The following is an 18734-nucleotide window of genomic DNA, read 5'->3' on the forward strand; positions in this document are numbered from 1 at the left end:
TTAATAGATTGGTACAAATGATTATGGATTGTGACTATATTACGTAAGGTAACAAATTACAGAAAAGTGAAAGAGGAGAATATTTCAGAGAGATTTATGGAAGAATTGGGCAGTATTCAGTTCTGCCAATCCACTTATGCTATTGATGTACTGGGTTTCGCCAGAAAACTAGTCACGACAGCTTATGCTGTTGGTATACTGCCAGAGGTCACTTACTCCAGCAGTACATCAATAGTGTAAGTGGACTGATAGCGTTGCATACTGCCCATGGATTTTATTTATAATGCATTGGAACAGTAAATTTCAACACAATGTCCAGCCTTAGACATTGTTTCCACTTTTTAAAACCACAGTTGTTTTTGTATTGCATCACTCTTGTTTATTTTAGGCTGCAATTCTATACTCATATACCCAGGATTAAGCTCTACTGAAATCAGTGGGACTTACATCTGAGTAGACATGTACAGGGTTGCTATGTTAAACACTTAAAAAAAAAACCCTACAGCCCAAAGTCTGGCTGGTATTCTAAATCCATTTTTTAAATCCATCTCTTCTTACTTCCCCATAACAAATGCATACAACTCCTCTCATCCCAGATACAGTGTGAAGCTTTCCCCCAGTTTTTTGGCCATCAGCTTTCCACAGTATCTCAGTCAAAAGCATACTGTGGACTATGCGCTCTCTGTCTTCCCAGCTGTGTTGGTACACAGATGCTCCTATCCCTAGGCTGTGTGAGGTTTTCACTTCTTGCTAAACAGATACGTTTACTTTCCCCAAAGCATTTTCCCAGTCCGTCAGTTTTGTATGACTGTCTCTACTCTCACAGAAATTAAAATGTTTGTGAACATTCCACAGTTTCACAGGAGCTCAACCTATGTCTAGGGGATATTCAAAGTTGAGCAGCAGGCAACAATCAAATATTGGCAATTATATATGTCATACGTTTGAGAAAGGCCAAAGGACTATCAAATTCACACACACACACACTGTATGGCAAACCTCTAAAGACAACACATAGTGCAGAGCAGTTTGCTGCAGCTAGAAAGCAAGACAGCGCAGATAATTCCATCGAGTCATTACAGGTTTGGATCAGGGGTTGCTAGCCATTGAGGAGAAGGAAAAGAAAGAAGAAACTCCTGAGCAGAATCTCATATCAGGCTGCTTTAAAACGGGATGGGTAGTAAGTAGTAAGGTTCAGGCCGCCATGCCAGAATGCCTGATAAAATGTATAAATGTTTGGCCTGGCCAGGAATAGAGAATTTATGCATGCCAGGATGTCTGCATTCTGCAGGCAGCTTATTTTCCCTGGGAACGAAAAAGATTCAGAGCAGGCACCCTCACTGGTTTCCTGCAAACTGTTTGGTCAATGACAGGAGTGAAGGATAATCTGTAATCAAGCTGCTGATCTACATGCATCCTGTGGGGAAAGAGTAAGTTCAGACAGGTTTTGGTAGGAACATATAATCCACAAGTCACGCGAGAAGGCCAGGGCAATAGCTGGCAGACGTTTCACCTCAAACTAATCATGTCTGGAATGGTCTTGGGCAAATTACTCTCAAGTCAATCTGAGCTGTCCATCTGTCAAATGGGACATTAGCCAGGGCAAGCGTCAGCATGATGCGTATTTGGGCAGCTGCTAGCACCCCAGTGGGGCCCACCATTGCTGGCTGCACTGAATACTTCCCCCTTCTGGTCTGATCAGCAGTGCGTGGCTGGGCCTGCAATTTTAGGTTCCCACAATGCCCAGGACCGACACTATATCAGAGGCATTGTGGGAATTTAAAATGGCTACCGGTCACTGATTAGAATGTTGTTGCTGCCGCCAGGTAAGGCCATCAAGGGCTCATCTGCATATCAAGGGACCCACCAGAGTGCATTTTGCTGAGCTCCCCACCTGCTCAAATCTGACATCAGCTTTCTGGAAATACATTACACAGAGAGAGACATTCTGCTTGTGACCAGAAAATTCAACATTCTGTATAAATCAGGCATATCAGTTATATTGGCATATATATTAATAGTTTTACTAAATTTAACCTGCCTTCATTATTTTTCATTTTCAAATAAACCAAATTGTTATATGAAGAAGGAAACTGGAGAAAATAAAAGGCATAGAGATCTTTTGATGACCATGAGAGCTAGAAACTTTTTTTTTTTAAGATGGAAGTTGAGGTTCTCAGCATACCAAAACCAGGTCAGTATATGTGACATTTTTATTATTATTGTTGTTGTTTTGTTGTTGTTGCTATTATTATTAATTAGATTTCTATACCGCCTCATAGCTGAAGCTCTCTGGGCAGTTTACAGAAGTTAAAACATTAAATATAATATACAAAGTTTAAAAACCATTTACATAAAAGCACACAGACAATATACGCAAACAACATAGAACTAAAAACAACTTTGAACTGTCAGTCATAACTAAAGACTACATTTTATATATGTATGTATGTATGTATTTATTTATTTCTATAGTGCCCAATAACCAAAGCTGTCTGGGCGATTCAAAAAAATTAAAACCACAAGGTTCAGCATAAAACAAAATAAAATATGAAAGCTTAAAACTACAATATAAAAGCGCAACCTATAATATAACCACAAGGTTCAGCATAAACCACAAGGTTCAGCATAAAACAAATTAAAATATGAAAGCATAAAAACTACAATATAAAAGCACAACCAAAATAAAACCTAGCAGCAATGCAGAGATTTAAAATACAGATTTAACAGAGCAGAGCTAAAAGACTAGAGTGCTAAAATGCTGGGAGAATGAAAAGGTCTTCACCTAGCACCAAAAGGAGTACAACGTAGGCGCCAGGCGAACCTCTCTAGGGAGCTCATTCCACAGCCAGGGTGCCACAGCAGAAAAGGTCCTCATCCTGGTAGCCACATTGACATGGCAAGCCAGCAGATGGAGTACACTCAGCCCTGGAGCACAGGAAAGGGCCTTACATTTGTCCACTGAGCCCAGTATGATCTACCCCTGAGCTTCAGACCCTCTTTTGCTTCTGACACGTTTGACAGATTGGCTAGGGCCCCTGTGTCATGTTGAGTAATCACTAGATAGCAGGAGAAATATTGTGGTAGCGGTGACACTATTCTGCTTAAGGAACTCTGAAAGGAGAAGCAGCATCTGGAGAATATTGGAGGGTTGTCTTGACTACAGTACAGGAAATTATTGTGGCTAACCATCAAACTGCAACGAACTACAATATAATCCTTTTCCCGGAGTAGATGGCGTTTAATTCTCTTTTAGCTTGCTGTAACACAGAGATCTGTAGGAAGCTGCCCAGAAATAAGCTATCCTGTGGCTATTTGACTTCAGACAGTAAACAGTATTGGAGGAAGCCAAAAAAGGAAATGTGGTAGCAATTTAACCAGTTATGTGACCACTGGTAGGCCCAATGTCAGTATGCAGCATCCTCAGGCGGTTGCTCAGATCAGATACCAACCTTTCCATGCTCCAATCAGCACCAAGTGACTGAATTTGAGAGCCATCATTTTAATTTCCCCCAATGTAGCATCATGGGAAATCAAAATGGCAGTTCCACGATCCAGCCATCTGGTGCTGACCACTAATCAGGAGCACTGCTGCCATCACTGCCAGTTAAACTCACGGGGGGGGGGCATACTGGCATTTTGGTGGAGCCCCAGCAAAAGGCACTTTGCCAAGAAGCCAGGACTGGGAGCTAGCCCTTCACAGTGAGGGAAACATCACTTTTTGACAGACTCTTTAGCATGTGAAAAAGTCAGGAGTATCATGAAGGGGGAAAGTAGGCATATAACAGAAGCAGTCCCTATTATTACATGTTCTGCAGCTTCCAATCAATAAGGATCACGAGGTAATAAATGAAGAGTGGATGAACCTGGGAGTATGTTCTCACCTGAGGCAGATGCTGCCCATTGGTTTTGGAGCCCACAGTTCCAATTGTGTTGGCTATCATGTGTACGCCATTCATGTTCTATGGGAAGAGAAATGTCCCTTTGTTAGAAAGCATCCCTTTCAGTGCCTTTCCAGGAGATGCCTTGGGTCTTTTCCTAAAGAAAATTCATACTTCCACAAACCTTGGGTCATATGCTGATACCTCCCTTTTGTGCATGGGTGGTACAATTTTGGCCACATACGCAACGGCACTCACATCAGAAAAAGAGGGAATGAGTCGGTTTTCACATTTCTCTGCCCTTTCACCAGGGCTCATGTGCTGCATGCAGCACCCTGCCAAATTTGCTGCCGCATTGGTTAAGAAATCAGCAGTTTGCCACTGAAATTCGGTGGGGCAGAAGCTGCAAAAATGGGTTTATGTCACTTTAAAATAAGGCCTGTGGAAATTTTCCAGATATCTGAAGGCAGTATCCTGCCTGCCCTTAACTGTCTCTTCTCCAGACTAAATATGCTGAGTTCTTCCAACCATTTCTCATGGGACATAGTTTCCAGACCCCGCCATCCTAGTCACCCTCCTCTGGACATGCTCCAGCTTGTCAACGTCCTTCTTAAAAAGTGGGGCCCGGAACTCGATACAGGACTCCAAATGCAGTCTGACCAGAGTGGGACAGAGTGAAACTATAACTTTCTGTGATCTACAAATTTTGCTTCTGTTATTGCACCCAAGATCGCATTAGCATAGAGTGTTGCATACCACCAGACAGATTAAAACAGCCTTCCCCAACTTGGTGCCTTCCAGACGTGTTGGACTACAGCCTACATCATCTCTGGCCAACATGGCTAGTTGAGCATGATGTGGTTGAAGTTCTACACATCTTGAGGGCACCAGGTTGGGGAAGGCTGAACTAGAAGGATGGAGGGAATTATGCAAGCGTTACCATCATGTGTTGTTTTCTGTAACAGATTTATTATTTTACAAAGCAGAGGTTCAGCCTATGAAAATACCTTGGAATGCATCAGAGAGCTGAAGTCAGCAGTTGTAGCACTACAAAGAAAAGGAAAAAGGAAGAAAGAAAAACATCAACTTTAATTTCCAGCCCTATTATAGTATACCACACCCTGGGAGATCATGCTATTATAGATGGAGTTATACAAACCTACCTTCACAACAACCTTGTGAGGATGGTTAGGCTGACAGTGATTAGCTCAAGGTCACTTAAGATGCAACCCAGGAAAAGAGGCCTACAATTCCCATCATGCTCCAGCCAGCCATGCTGGAAGTGGTAGGCCTTTTTTCTGTTTAAATATGGATAGGATTTTACCCTTAATGACTTTCATGGCTGAGCAGAGATTCTATTCCAGGGCTGGGCAAACTTCAAGCTTGTGCGATCTAGTTTATGTTTTTACTAAATCCTCAAGATCCACCAATCGGTACAAAAGTCGTAACTTAGAACTAAAGAATTCTGAACCCATGAATTTGTTTTGAGTACCAGAAGTGAATGGAACTTACAGTTCTTCCATACAAAAATCCAGTCTTGGTTACCCCAAGCATTCTTCATTTCAGCAGTACAATTTAGAGGAGGGATAATGCTGGCACCAGAAATAGCCACGTCACCAGCTCCTCCACAAGGAGGGGGGCTTCCAACGTTATGGAGATAACACCAGAAGTAGCCCCAATGTTTCCCAGGGTCCTCTCAAGAAGATCCTAACACTGTATATACCTCTTTACAATTGCAGCTTAGATATATCCATCACTTCTCTTAGAGAGCAATCCTATGGCCCCTAGACAGCATCGGGGGGGGGGGGGGATAAGATAGTTCAGATTCCTAGAGCTGTGGTTGGAGACAATGCTCCATCGTTGGGCCCAGGAGTCTGAGTTCCCCTCCCCCTCACCGCTGGTGTGGAAAGAACCACACCAGCCGCCTCTTCAAGGCTGCAGACAGGTGGGAAAGGGGGTGGTTCTCTGGACGGGGAGGGGACTGGGGAAGTGGGAATATGAGCTATCACCAGCCCTCCCCAGCCTCCTTCCCTCCCCCGCTGCAGAGCCCTAGCTAGACAGGCAAAAACGCCCATCTAGCAAAAATGCAGAGTGGGAGAAGCGCGGAGCTTCCGAGCTCCTCCCGCTCTGCATAGGATGTCCATCAGCCCCCAAGTTTGGAGCATCCGGATAGAATTGCGCCCTTATTTATCTTATAGAAAAGTCACTCGAGTTGTGAGGCACAGAACAATTGTGATTCTGTTTGCCTCGCTCTGTTTCTTATCCTATTGCACAGAACCAGTCTGGTGGGATGGAAGCATGCTAAGGCAACAGAAAGGGAAGGAGTAATAGAATGATACAGGTTGTTTTCTTCTTCCGCCTGTTTTCTTCTTCTGGTTTCCTGCCTGTGTTCCTACTCCTGCCAGCTAAGGATGGGGGAGCAATTTGTTTGGTTTACATTTTAATGTGAATTTACCTAATCCACACTTCCCAAATCAATACATGGAATGGAACACAGTTATACTTCAACATTTGCATTTTCCCAAATTCTCAGTTCAGATGCAGTTCTCCAATCAAAAAATGTGTACAAAGATGCATATATTATAGGGAAGGGAACACAAAAATGCATTTTCCTATAACACACAAAACCACATTCAGTTAGGGAACACCATTTGCAAAAAAAATGCATGTATTAGGAGAAAATGCATACAATAATGCATATATAAGGAGAAATATGCACAAAAATGTGTATGAGTTTTCATTCAAACTTCTTTTTTTTTTAATTGCAAACACACAAAACTAACAACAAGGTTGAAAAAGTAAGACTGAGAAAATGTGAAATTGAGAGATTCATCCACCCCTACTGCTAGCTCAAAAAGAAATCTTTAAAAAGAAGGGGAGTTTGGGATTCAGATGGGGCTGGGGAATTCTTCTCAGGCTTCAATCATAATCCAAGCCAGAGATACATTCTAGGCTTCGTAATGCTAATATCTTCTTTTAAGGTAAGCGTTATGAGCCCCTGCAGTTTAATTTCCAGGGCTGAACCCAGAGAGCATTGGTGGTATCTCTCTAGTCCTTTGTTGTTGTTCAGTCATTCAGTCGTGTCCGACTCTTCGTGACCCCATGGACCATAGCACGCCAGGCCTTCCTGTCCTGCGCTTTCTCCTGGAGTGTGCTCAAGTTCATATTCATTGCATCAGTGATGCTATCTAGCCATCTCATCCTCTGCCGTCCCCTTCTCCTTTTGCCTTCAATCCTTCCCAGCATCACGGTTTTTTTCAGGGAGTTTTCTCTTTGCATTAGGTGGCCAAAATATTTGAGCTTCAGTATCTGTCCTTCCAATGAGCAGTCAGGGTTGATTTCCTTTAGGATTAACTGATTTGACCTCCATGCAGTCCAGGGGACTCGTAAGAGTCTTCTCCAGCACCACAGTTCGAAAGCATCAATTCTTCGGCGCTCAGCCATCCTTATAGTCCAGCTCTCACAGCCATATGTTGCTACTGGGAAAACCATAGCTTTGATTAGACAGACCTTTGTCAGCAAGGTGATGTCTCTGCTTCTTACTATGCTGTTTAGGTTTGCCATAGCTTTCCTCCCAAGGAGCAAGCGTCTTTTAATTTCATGGCTACAGTCACCATCTGCGGTGATCTTGGAGCCCAAGAAAATAACATCTGTCACTGCTTCCATTTCTTCCCCTTCTATATGCCAGGAAGTGATGGGGCCAGATGCCATGATCTTTGTTTTTTTAATGTTGAGTTTCAAACCAGCTTTTGCACTCTCCTCTTTCACCCTCAACAAGAGGCTCTTGAGATACTCTTCGCTTTCTGCCATTAGGGTGGTATCGTCTGCGTATCTGAGGTTGTTGATAATTCTCCCGGCAATCTTAAGTCCGACCTGTGATTCATCCAACCCGGCGTTTCTCATGATGTACTCTGTATATAAATTAAATAAGCAGGGCGACAATATACAGCCTTGTCATACTCCTTTCCCAATGTTGAACCAATCAGTTGTTCCATGTCCAGTTCTTACTGTTGCTTCTTGACCCCCGTACAGGTTTCTCAGGAGACAGGTGAGGTGGTCTGGTACTCCCATCTCTTTCAGAATTTGCCAGAGTTTGTTGTGATCCACACAATCAAAGGCTTTAGCGTAGTCAATGAAGCAGAAATAGACGTTTTTCTGGAATTCTCTTGCTTTATCCATGATCCAGCGAATGTTGGCAATTTGATCAATTTCCTCTGCCTCTTCAAAACCCAGCTTGTACTTCCCGTAGTTCTCAGTTCACATACTGCTGAAGCCTAGCTTGTAGGATTTTGAGCATCACCTTGCTGGCATGTGAAATGAGCGCAATTGTGCGGTAGTTTGAACACTCTTTGGCATTGCCCTTCTTTGGAATTGGAATGTAAACTGACCTTTTCCAGTCTTGTGGCCATTGTTGAGTGTTCCAAATTTGTTGGCATATTGAATGCAGCACTTTAACAGCATCATCTTTTAGGATCTGAAATAGCTCAGCTGGAATACTGTCATCTCCGCTAGCTTTGTTGTTACTAATGCTTCCTAAGGCCCACTTGACTTCACTCTCGAGGATGTCTGGCTCATGTTCAGTGACCACACTATCATGGCTATCAGGGACATTCAGATCTTTCCTGTATAGTTCTTCTCTGTATTCTTTCCACCTCTTCTTAATCTCATCTGCTTCTGTTAGGTCCCTGCCTTCTTTGTCCTTTATCATGCCCGTCTTTGCACAAAACGTTCCCTTGAGATCTCCGATTTTCTTGAAGAGATCTCTAGTCTTTCCCATTCTATTGTTTTCTTCGATTTCTTTGCATTGTTCATTTAAGAAGGCCTTCTTGTCTAGGGTTGGCGGAGAATTTCTCCCCGAAACTTCGGGGGGCCGAGCGCCAACGTGTTCAGCCCCCCGAACAAGTTTCGGGGAGAAATCCTCCAAACCCGCCCCGCCCCCCGCACCCCCCCCGGGACGGGACTTACCTTCACTGAATGTGAAGTCACCTATCACGGGTGACTTTAAAAAAAAAAAAAAGTGTGTACGGATAATGGCGGCCCCCATAGGGAGCCGCCATTCCCCTTCCTTATTTGGTCGCTGTAGTCTACGTAAAGATTTACGTAGACTACGGCGAAAATAAGGGCAACGCTATTTGCGTTGCCCTTATTTTCGCCGTAGTCTACGTAAACATTTACGTAGACTACAGCGACTAAATAAGGAACGCGAATGGCGGCTCCCTATGGGGGCCGCCATTAGCGTACGCGTGTTTTTTTTTTAAAGTCACCCATGATAGGCTACGTGACGATTTACGTAGCCTATCACGGCTGACTGTGCAGATCTAGCCGTGATAGGCTACGTGAATCGTCACGTAGCCTATCAGGGGGAGTTTTTTGTTTTTTGTTTTACTTTCGCGTTCGCGGCCGGGCGAGGAAGGAAGCCTCCTCCCCGGCCTGAATTTCAGCCGGGGCGAGGTGGGAAGCCTCCCCCCCGGCCTGAGTTTCGGCCGGGGTGAGGCAGGAAGCCTCCCCCCCCGGCCTGAACTTCGCGGGGGGACCTTCGAGGACAGGTAAGTGACTTTCGTCCACCCCTATTCTTGTCTCTCCTTGCTATTCTCTGGAACTCTGCATTCAGTTGGGTATATCTTCCCCTTTCTCCCTTGCTTTTCACTTCCCTTCTTTCCTCAGCTACTTGTAAAGCCTCATCAGACAGCCACTTGGCTTTCTTGCATTTCTTTTTCTTTGGGATGGATTTCGTTGCTGCCTCCTGAACAATGTTACGGACCTCCGTCCATAGTTCCTCAGGCACTCTATCTATCAGGTCTAATCCCTCAAATCTATTTGTCACCTCCACTGTATATTCATAAGGGATATGATTTAGGTCATACCTGAATGGGTTAGTGGTTTTCCCTGCGTTCTTCAATTTAAGCTGAAATTTTGCAACAAGAAGCTCATGATCTGAGCCACAGTCAGCTCCAGGTCTTGTTTTTACTGACTGTATAGAGCTTCTCCATCTTTGGCTGCAAAGGACATAATCAATCTGATTTCGATATTGACCATCTGGTGATGTCCATGTGTAGAGTCGCCTCTTGTGCTGTTGGAAAAGAGTGTTTGCTATGATCAGCGTGTTCTCTTGGCAAAACTCTATTAGTCTTTGTCCTGCTTCATTTTGTACACCAGGGCCATGCTTGCCTGTTATCCCGGTGATTTCTTGACTTCCTACTTTAGCATTCCAATCCCCTATGATGAAGAGGACATCTTTTTTTGGTGTCAGTTCTAGAAGGTGTTGTAGGTCTTCATAGAACCGATCAACCTCAGCTTCTTCGGCCTCAGTGGTTGGGGCATAGACTTGAATAACTGTGAATGGTTTGCCTTGGATTCATACTGAGATCATTCTATCATTTTTGAGATTGTACCCCAGTACTGCTTTTCCCACCCTTTTGTTGACTATGAGTGCTACTCCATTTCTTCTAAGGGATTCTTGCCCACAGTAGTAGACATAATGGTCACCTGAATTACATTCTCCTTTGCTTGTCCATTTTAGTTCGCTGATTCCCAAGATGTCAATGTTCAGTCTTGCCATCTCATGTTTGACCACCTCCAGCTTACCTTGATTCATTGATCTTACATTCCAGGTACCTAAACAATATTGTTCTTTATAGCATGGGACTTTCTTTTCACCACCAGACACATCCACAGCTGAGTGTCCTTTCAGCTCTGGCCCAGCTGCTTCACCCTTTCTAGCGCTACTTGGAAATTCCCTCTGCTCTTCCCCAGTAGTATATTGGACACCTTCCGACCTGAGGGGCTCATCTTCCGGCGTCATCTCTTTTAGCCTTGTGATAAGTTCCGTGGGGTTTTCTTGGCAAGAATACTGGAGTGGGTTGCCATTTCCTTCTCCAGTGGACCACATTTTGTCAGAACTCTCCACCATGACCTGTCCGTCTTGGGTGGCCCTTTACGGCATAGCTTATGGCTTCACTGAGTTACGCAAGCCCCTTCACCACAACAAGGCAGTGATCCATGAAGGGGCTCTTGTCCTTAGCTTCCATATATTTCTCAGCACCTTGTCCCCATCCTCAGCGATCAGTTGTATGAGGTTTTAATCCCAGCCAGCTGACAGCCTCCCCCTGCCTCAGAGAAGCTGGACTGCAACCTGTATTATCCCATCAACTGAAAGTTCAGAGTCATCACATCAGCTCAGCCAATCAGACTATCAGAGTCATGAGGCGTCACCACCATAAGCGCATGAGGAGGACAGTTCTCACATTCAGCCATGTGTCATCAAGCTCTTCTCAATGCAAGTAATGTACAGTGATGTACTGTCCATAAGGATCTAATTATACACTGAATGCAAATGAATGTAACAAAGCTCTGATACCTTTCTTTTAAAAGAAAAGCATATTGGGGAAGGGAGAATTTAAAATAGAAAGGTGTTGTGAGGAGGAAGTGCTTAATTCCTTCCCTGCACACCAGAGCTCTGCTCCAAATTGTGATGCCCAAGTAGCTTTACTGCCTATGGGTCTGTAAGCTACAAGTACAAATTTGTATTTGGCAGGGGGAAAAGTAGCTTGGGGAGAGAATATGGAGCAGAGAAATGGTAGGTAGAGAAAGGGGCATGCATACTCATCACTGTTTCTCTCCTAAAACTACTTTTCTTTTTAAATGCGGGAGGGGGGGGTCATAGAATAGTAGGGTTGGAAGGGGCCTACACATTTTGAGACACATTTCTGTGTAATGTGTAGTGAGCCACCCAGTCGAGGGGAAACATTCATGCATCCCCAAATGTTACAACACTTCCTTCTCACCCAGAAGATCATATATTTCCCCTTTCATGTCAGAAACATGAATTCCTTCCACTGCAACTGAAATTAAGGGCCAAAGCAGGTATTACTTTTAGTGCATGGTTAGCAACCATGCCTGCATTTTTTAAATAAATGAATACTTGGCACGGTTATGGGTGTGTGCGTGCGTGCGTGCATGCGATTTTCATGAGAACTGCAATGGTTTCACCCTGCTTTCCCCCACCTGGTGCCCTCCAGTCCAGATGTGTTGGACAGCAACTCCCAGCATTCTCAGCCAGCATCCTTGGCTGGCTGGGAATGCTGGGAGTTGTAGTCCAACACATCTGGATGGCACTAGATTGGGGGAGGTTGGTTTAACCCTTCCCTTCCTTCCCCAACCACAATCCTAATGAAAACTTATCCCCGCATACAACTAGCAGTAGGGGGGAAAGTCTCTATCGGTTCCAATGGGAGCTTCCCCCCCCTCAATGCTAACTGCCAAACATGGAGGGAGGGGGGAGATTTTCATCAGCATTGCAGCTAGGCAGGGAAGGGTTAAACCTCCCCTCCCAGTGGAGTAGTGGAGTCAGGGCTCGCAGAGACACCTTTTTTATGAGTAGGGACACTGATGTCATATCCCACCCCCCTCAGAATTCCCTGTTCCCCCTGAGCTTAGCTGCAATCCTCACAGTAGCTGTGTGGAAATTAATTTTCCAAACAACGATACATTTTTGTGATGCAAAGTATGTTGGGGCAGTCTGGTCTTGAATGGGCAGTTAAGACCCATTCGATTTACAAAAAAATCTGCTCCTGGTGGAGATGAAAGCTGCAAGAACTGGTTTGTTGATAAGGACCAACACATCTGCCTGCAGTGTGGGGCTCTCCTTGGGGGACGTAGCTATGGGGACTGTCATGGTGTCTGCACTTAAGCATTTATCACTACACTATTTTATCCTCCCCTCACCACATGCTGCAATCGCAGTGAAAATTGGGGTCTCCTGCATTCAATGCAGTACTTTAAAGTATTTTAAAGTAAATGTAGTACTTTAAAAAAAAAAACCAGCATGGTTGTTAAGCATACCATAAAAGTAATATCTCTTTGGTCCTCAGTCCAAGAAAACAAATTATTTAATTTCCACCCCAATTGCCACCATGTATGCAAAATGGAAATCTGTTTGTCCATCCATCCATCCATCCATCCATCCATCCATCCTTCCTTGTTTCCCTCTCTCTCTCTCTCTCTCTCTCTCTTTCTAACAACCACCAACGAACACAATAATAGTGAGCTCCTAACCAATCCTGTCTCATGCTACACCTCCCATTATCCCCTCCCCTTCAAGCTATCTAAAACGATATTTGTAATCTGTCATTTGCTGCTCCTAATTTTACATTTGATCTCATTGTGACCTGAAAGGGTTCATAATGTCCATTAGAGCTGGACAGGCTTCGTTCTTACTCCTCGTTGATGAAAATGAGCTCCAGTGATGCTTGCCCATGCTTCTCACCGAGACCTACAGTGGAAGCAAAGGAAGATGGGGGTGACTGTTTCTCAGGGAGTCATTTCAGAACTTGGTAGACAATACAACAAGGCTATGTTTTTAGCTGCTCCTAATGAAACTATTGTGGATTTTGGAAGGTGCCACAAAGTCCTGTAAACCCCAATACAATACATTATTACTTGTGCCAAAATAAAATATCGTGAGGTTTTTAAATTTGGTGATCTTTTTCTTTTTTTCTTTTTTACCTGGAAGCTATTGAAATCGATTCTGAATTATTGCAAGTTTCACGGAACCTGGATGTTCAGTATAAAATCTAGTTTTTCATGCACAAATAGAGCAAACACGGAAATTGATAACCCTGTCCCACTGTAATAGGAAAGAGAACCAGGGAGGATCTTTTTAATTGTTAGGGCTTCTCCACATTAGCAAAAATCCTGCAGCATTACTGGGGCTTTGTCTTCAAGAGTCTTCATGGGTTTAATGCTTGGCACAATACACGTGCTCCCCCACCCTGTTTTCCCCAGTTTCCTTACCATATGTTTCATTTGTACCACCAGCAGATGGTGCTGTTTTATTGGGCAATTACTTACGGCATTTTCAGGGTTTTATAAAATGGCAGATTCTCGCTTGTAAACAATGGGAGAGACATCGGAGGCTGACAATGTCGTGAAAAGGACCTGTGAACTTCTGTGAGTGAACTATCACAAGCACACGATAAATGCCTCATGTAGAGAAACTCTTAGTCATGGTTCATAAAATCATAGAATCACAGAATAGTAAGGTTGGAAGGGGCCTACAGGACCATCGAGTCCAATGCCCTGCTCAGTGCAGGAATCCAAGTCAAAGCATCCCTGATAGATGGCTGTCCAGCCTCGTCTTGAATGCCTACAGTGTGGGAGATCCTACCACCTCCCTAGGTTCTTTCTCTTCCAGTCTGTTGTTATGAGCTTGAATGCAACTTTTGTTCATCATCTGAGGCCCTGTTATGCATCCCATTTTTTAGAGAGGTGAGGGTATTACATACCCAAGATGGGGCCTTTTGGGTAGCAGTGCTGCTCCCTAGTGAAGTTTAGGGATGGCAGAGAATTCCTCCACGGATTTCAGTGAGGCCAAATACACTGGCATTCAGCCCCCTGAAATCCGTGGCGGAATGGCCTGCCCCCCCACCCCCCCTGCGGATTCCCCCCGGGATGAGACTTACCTGGGGCAGATGTTCCGGATGGTGGCGGCTCCAGCGGCAGCTCCAGCAGCGGCAGCGATGGCTGGTTTTTCGACCGGCTGCCATGGGCACCATTTCCATCCTGGTCTTTGCTGTGATAGGCTACGTAAGTATTTACGTAGCCTGTCACGGCAAACCAAGCAAAAAACAAAACAAAACGGCATACGCAAATGGCAGCAGCTACAGCGGCCACCATTTGCGTTCCCTATTTTTTGCCGTTTTAGTCTACGTAAATATTTAATTAGGCTATTACGGTGAAAAAAAGGGGAATGCAAATAGCGTAGTGGGCGCTATTTGCGTTCCTTTTTTTGTCATAATAGCTTACATAAATATTCACATAGGGTAAAACGGTGAAAAAAAAGGAATGCAAATAGCGCCCACTATGCTATTAGCGTTCTCCTTTTTTTTGCCGTAATAGTCTATGTAAATATTTACGTAGGCTAAAACGGCGAAAAATAGGGAACGCAAATGGCGGCCGCCATAGCCGCCGCCATTTGCGTACGCCTTTTTTTGTTTTTTTTCCCAGCCGTGATAGGCTACGTAAAGACTTACGTAGCCTATCACAGCTGCCTGGCTGGACGCAAATGGCGGCCACTACAGCGGCCACCATTTGCATCCGCACCAGCCACTCTGCAGCCAGAACTCCAGCTGCGGATGGCCCTGGCTGGCTGCTCCGCAGAGCTGCCTTGGAGCAGAGCCGGCTGGGCAGGATTCCAGGGGGGAGGACCAGATCGCCTCCCCCCCCGTCGAGGATTCTGGGGGGAGGGACAGAGCACCTCCCCCACCACCATGAACACAATCCACGAAAAGGTAAGTGACTTTCGTACATCCCTAGTGAAGTTAGGCTAGCTTCCTCTTTATTGTCCTTTAGATGGCTGGTGAAGACAACATTGTCTTTGCCAAACTTTTCAGAGGTAACGCCACTCTGTTACTTTTTATATTAATCCCCAGTTTTACTATATAAAAAGTTGTTTAACTTTTTGTAGCTGATATATTTTATTATTCTTATTGCTGGTGTGTGTGCCACACCATTGTGTACATTGTGTACATTGCCTTGAGCTCCCATTGAGTGGAATTCCATTGAGTGGAATAATGATCCAAAAATATTCTTAATTACTTAATTACTTAATCTGTGAAACATCTGAAGTAGGCAGCTTACAAGGTATGTTTGGATATTTCTATGTGATCATTTTCGTTCATGCCTTGAGGTGGCTCTTCTATAATGAATGAAACTATGGGTGGTAGCCAGGATCTGCCTTCTACGAGATGAAAGGCTCAATTCACAGAAGGTCCCTCTGGCTGATTTTTGGGGACCCCCTCCTCCCTACATACTATAGTTCACCCTCTTCAATAGGGTCTCCTGAACCTCTAGGTAGGATTTTCAGGGGGGTGGAGGGGCTGTTGTAGAAAAGAGCGGGTGGGCAAGTCCACTTCCCCAACATAGCTGATCCAGCATAAATCTGGATCCAACCCTAGGTCTTCCAGTCCATCTGATTTCAAGACAACTAGAGCTCAGGGTAATGCAATGAAACCAATTTGGCAGGAGATTCAGCACATGCAAAAAGAAGTACTTCTTAACATGGTGCACAATAAAACCATGGAATTTGATGCCAAGTGGTGTGTGATGGCCACTAACTGAGATGGTTTTTAAAAAGAAGTTTTGTCAGATTTATGGAGGATACGTCTAGGAAGTGCTACTAGCAATGATAGCCAAATGTAACTTCTGTGTTCAGTGCTACTACATGGGACCTCTAGCCTCAGAGTCAAATGGATGCATTGGCACTGAACATGAGCTCCTGGGGAACACTTGGGAGAAGGCTGTGGCCCTCAAGCCCTGCTGCTTCCACATGGGAAACAATATGTTGGACTATACTGTTTGGGGCCCCAGGTGTTACATAGGAACATGGGAAGTGGCATTCTACTGTCAGAGCATTGGTCCATCCAGCTCAGTATTATTGACACTGACTGGCAGCAATGGCTCTCCAGGGTTTCAGGCAGGATTCTCTTCTAGCCCTACCTGGAGATACCAGGGATTGAACCTGGGACCTTCTGTGTGCAAAGCATGTGCTCTACCACTTAGCTACAGCCCCTCCCATTAACCCACCGCCAGCGTGGCTAATGGGCAGAGGTGATGGGAGTTGCAGTCCAGCATTTGTGGACCCAAGGTTGGGAAAGGCTGGATTAGATGAACCTTTGGTTTGGTCCAGCAGGGCTCTTCTTATGGTCTTAACTTGCATCTTTATAACAGCTGAATATATTATCAGAAATCTCTACAAAGATCAGGAGTGTATGAGGTGTCACCAGATACCTATCGTCTCTCTCTCTTCCAGGATGGTGTTGCCTGTGGTACCATTCACCTCACAATCCTCCTCGGCATTCACTAGTTCCTGTAGCACAGCTTCTACAATGGGCATCACCATGGCTGCTGTGGATGTGTTGGAAAGCCACATGGATATGACAGTGGTACAGCACATAAAGCAAAGGAGCAGCCTAGAATACAGGAAAGAAAAGTCCTTTGGGGGGCAGGCACTGTTAAAACTCCTCCTCCTCTTCCTCCTGCTCCTCCTCTTTAAATTCTAAAATTCTGGTGGATTTTCTACTGTTATCAAGGTATGAAATTTTCCCCCTTATGGGCATGAATGCAGATTCGCTCTCTGTGGCCTCAACAAGCACAATTCATGCACATTATTTGTAATCAGGGCTGGCATCAAGGGAAGATATAGTTGGGCACCTACTGAAGGCTCACAGCCCAAGGGCCCACTGAAAAGAACCACCTGGAGTTGCTCATCTTCTTCGAACAGACTGAAGGAGGGGACCGCCCAGGTGACAGCACACAGTGCTGCAAGTAGGATAGTTGAGGAAACATTTGCTTTAAGACCAACACATTTCAGGTTGCAAAAACCCTTTCTCAAGGGCACTCTTAAAAACTCTGTTGCACTCTTTTCTACAATGGCTGTCAGGATTCCTTTTACCCCCACTGAACTTCAAAAGCCGAATCAAACACAGACAAGAGGCTTCAATCCACAGCTTTTAATCCATTACCAAAAGGGGTCACACAGATGCACATTCTCAGTGACTCTCAGCCTGCAAGGAGATGCCTTCGGGGGTTCAAAAGGTAGCTGCAGAAGTTGCCCACCGCTTGAAAGGAAGGCGGGCTCACTAGCCTAACTTAAGGGGTGGGGGAAGGTCTCTCTCTCGTGAGGCTTCTAAGCGCTGCTGTTCATGCAGGGCCAATCGGGTGGACCTCCCAAGTTCTGCCCCAGCTTTCTCCCTCTTGGCTCTGCATCTGCACCTTGCATCTATTAATTCAGACTCACCGAACACCGCCTCTCCCTGTTTGCTGTCTCTCACGGGGGTAGGTGTGTGTGAAGAGGGACTTTTCAGCTGGACCTTTGAAATCTGAGGAGCCTGCCTTACCATGTCTGGACTAGCCTGGGAAATTTCCTCCCCCATGTCTAGCGGTTCTTCTTCATAATCTGAACTACCCTCCCACTCCCTGCGCTCAGAAGCACTCCTGACAATAATAAGATGAGTGGCAAAGTAAACATGCCACAGAGGATACTCCACACTGAAAGGTGAAACATCCTTATATGTGTAGCCAAGGCTACATATATAAGAATATTTCACCTTTCAGTGTGGAGTTCTGGCACCTAGGAGGTCCCCTCCTTCAGTCTGGTCAGTGATTCAGTGCCTTCCCTCTTTCGTGCTGTGGTTCATCTTCTTCACCATTGCAACCTGCTGGTTCATCTGCCTCTTGCTCTGGTGTAGGCAATGGTGATGAGAAGGAGGAGCAGTAGATGCCACGGCCTGCTTGCTCACTGACCGCCTGCCAGCCAAGCAGGAAGTGGAAGCCATGATGAAAAAGAGGACGAGGAGTAATAGCAGCTGGTGACAATGGCAGTGAGAAGGTAGGCTGACTGAGGGAAGGGGCCCATTTTGGGTGTCTTGCCCAAGGGCCTTCCAAAACCTAGAGCTGATTATATGAAATGAGGAGAATTTTTCAGGAAAGCTTGGGTGCCATCATAAACTTTTGAACTTACCCTTCAAAATCAAAGAGGTGGTGAAGAGGCAAGAGTCTCACTGGATTGAGAGTGGAAAAGAAAACCGAAGCAAGAAGGCAAAGAAGATGAGAGACCAAAAAGAGAAGAAGCAGAAAGGGAAAGGGAGGGTAGGATATTTTCAAACTATCGAAATATACTCCACACTTAGGGGATGTGACTTGGAAACATAAGTGCTTATTTATCACATTTGTATCTTGCATTCTGTCAGTCCACTGGGCTCTTGAAGCGGTCTGTGACTGGCTAATGAGCCCCACATACTACTTTTAATTATTAGTTGTGCCTTCATTTTGTAATTACTCTCTGTCATCTCAAGC

General features: G+C 44.9%; 1 protein-coding gene across 4 annotated transcripts in view; it reads right to left on the reverse strand.

Moving 5' to 3' along the window:
* Positions 1 to 18734, reverse strand: part of SLC13A4 (solute carrier family 13 member 4) — a 60492-nt gene that overhangs the window by 21325 nt on the left and 20433 nt on the right. For 2 of the 4 annotated variants that reach the window (XM_084809464.1, XM_084809463.1), the window contains exons 4-7: positions 16668 to 16849; positions 13098 to 13152; positions 4889 to 4928; positions 3885 to 3962 (exon numbers count right to left, since the gene is read on the reverse strand). In XM_084809464.1, coding sequence (XP_084665590.1) covers positions 3885 to 3962; positions 4889 to 4928; positions 13098 to 13152; positions 16668 to 16849 — 355 coding nt within the window. The remainder of the gene's footprint in view (positions 1 to 3884; positions 3963 to 4888; positions 4929 to 13097; positions 13153 to 16667; positions 16850 to 18734) is intronic. The other 2 variants (XM_084809465.1, XM_084809466.1) reach the window with 1 other exon arrangement.

Source organism: Heloderma suspectum, chromosome 7 (genome assembly GCF_057233095.1).
Source record: "Heloderma suspectum isolate Gila_16-S chromosome 7, 16-S_ref, whole genome shotgun sequence".
Classification (NCBI taxonomy): domain Eukaryota; kingdom Metazoa; phylum Chordata; class Lepidosauria; order Squamata; family Helodermatidae; genus Heloderma; species Heloderma suspectum.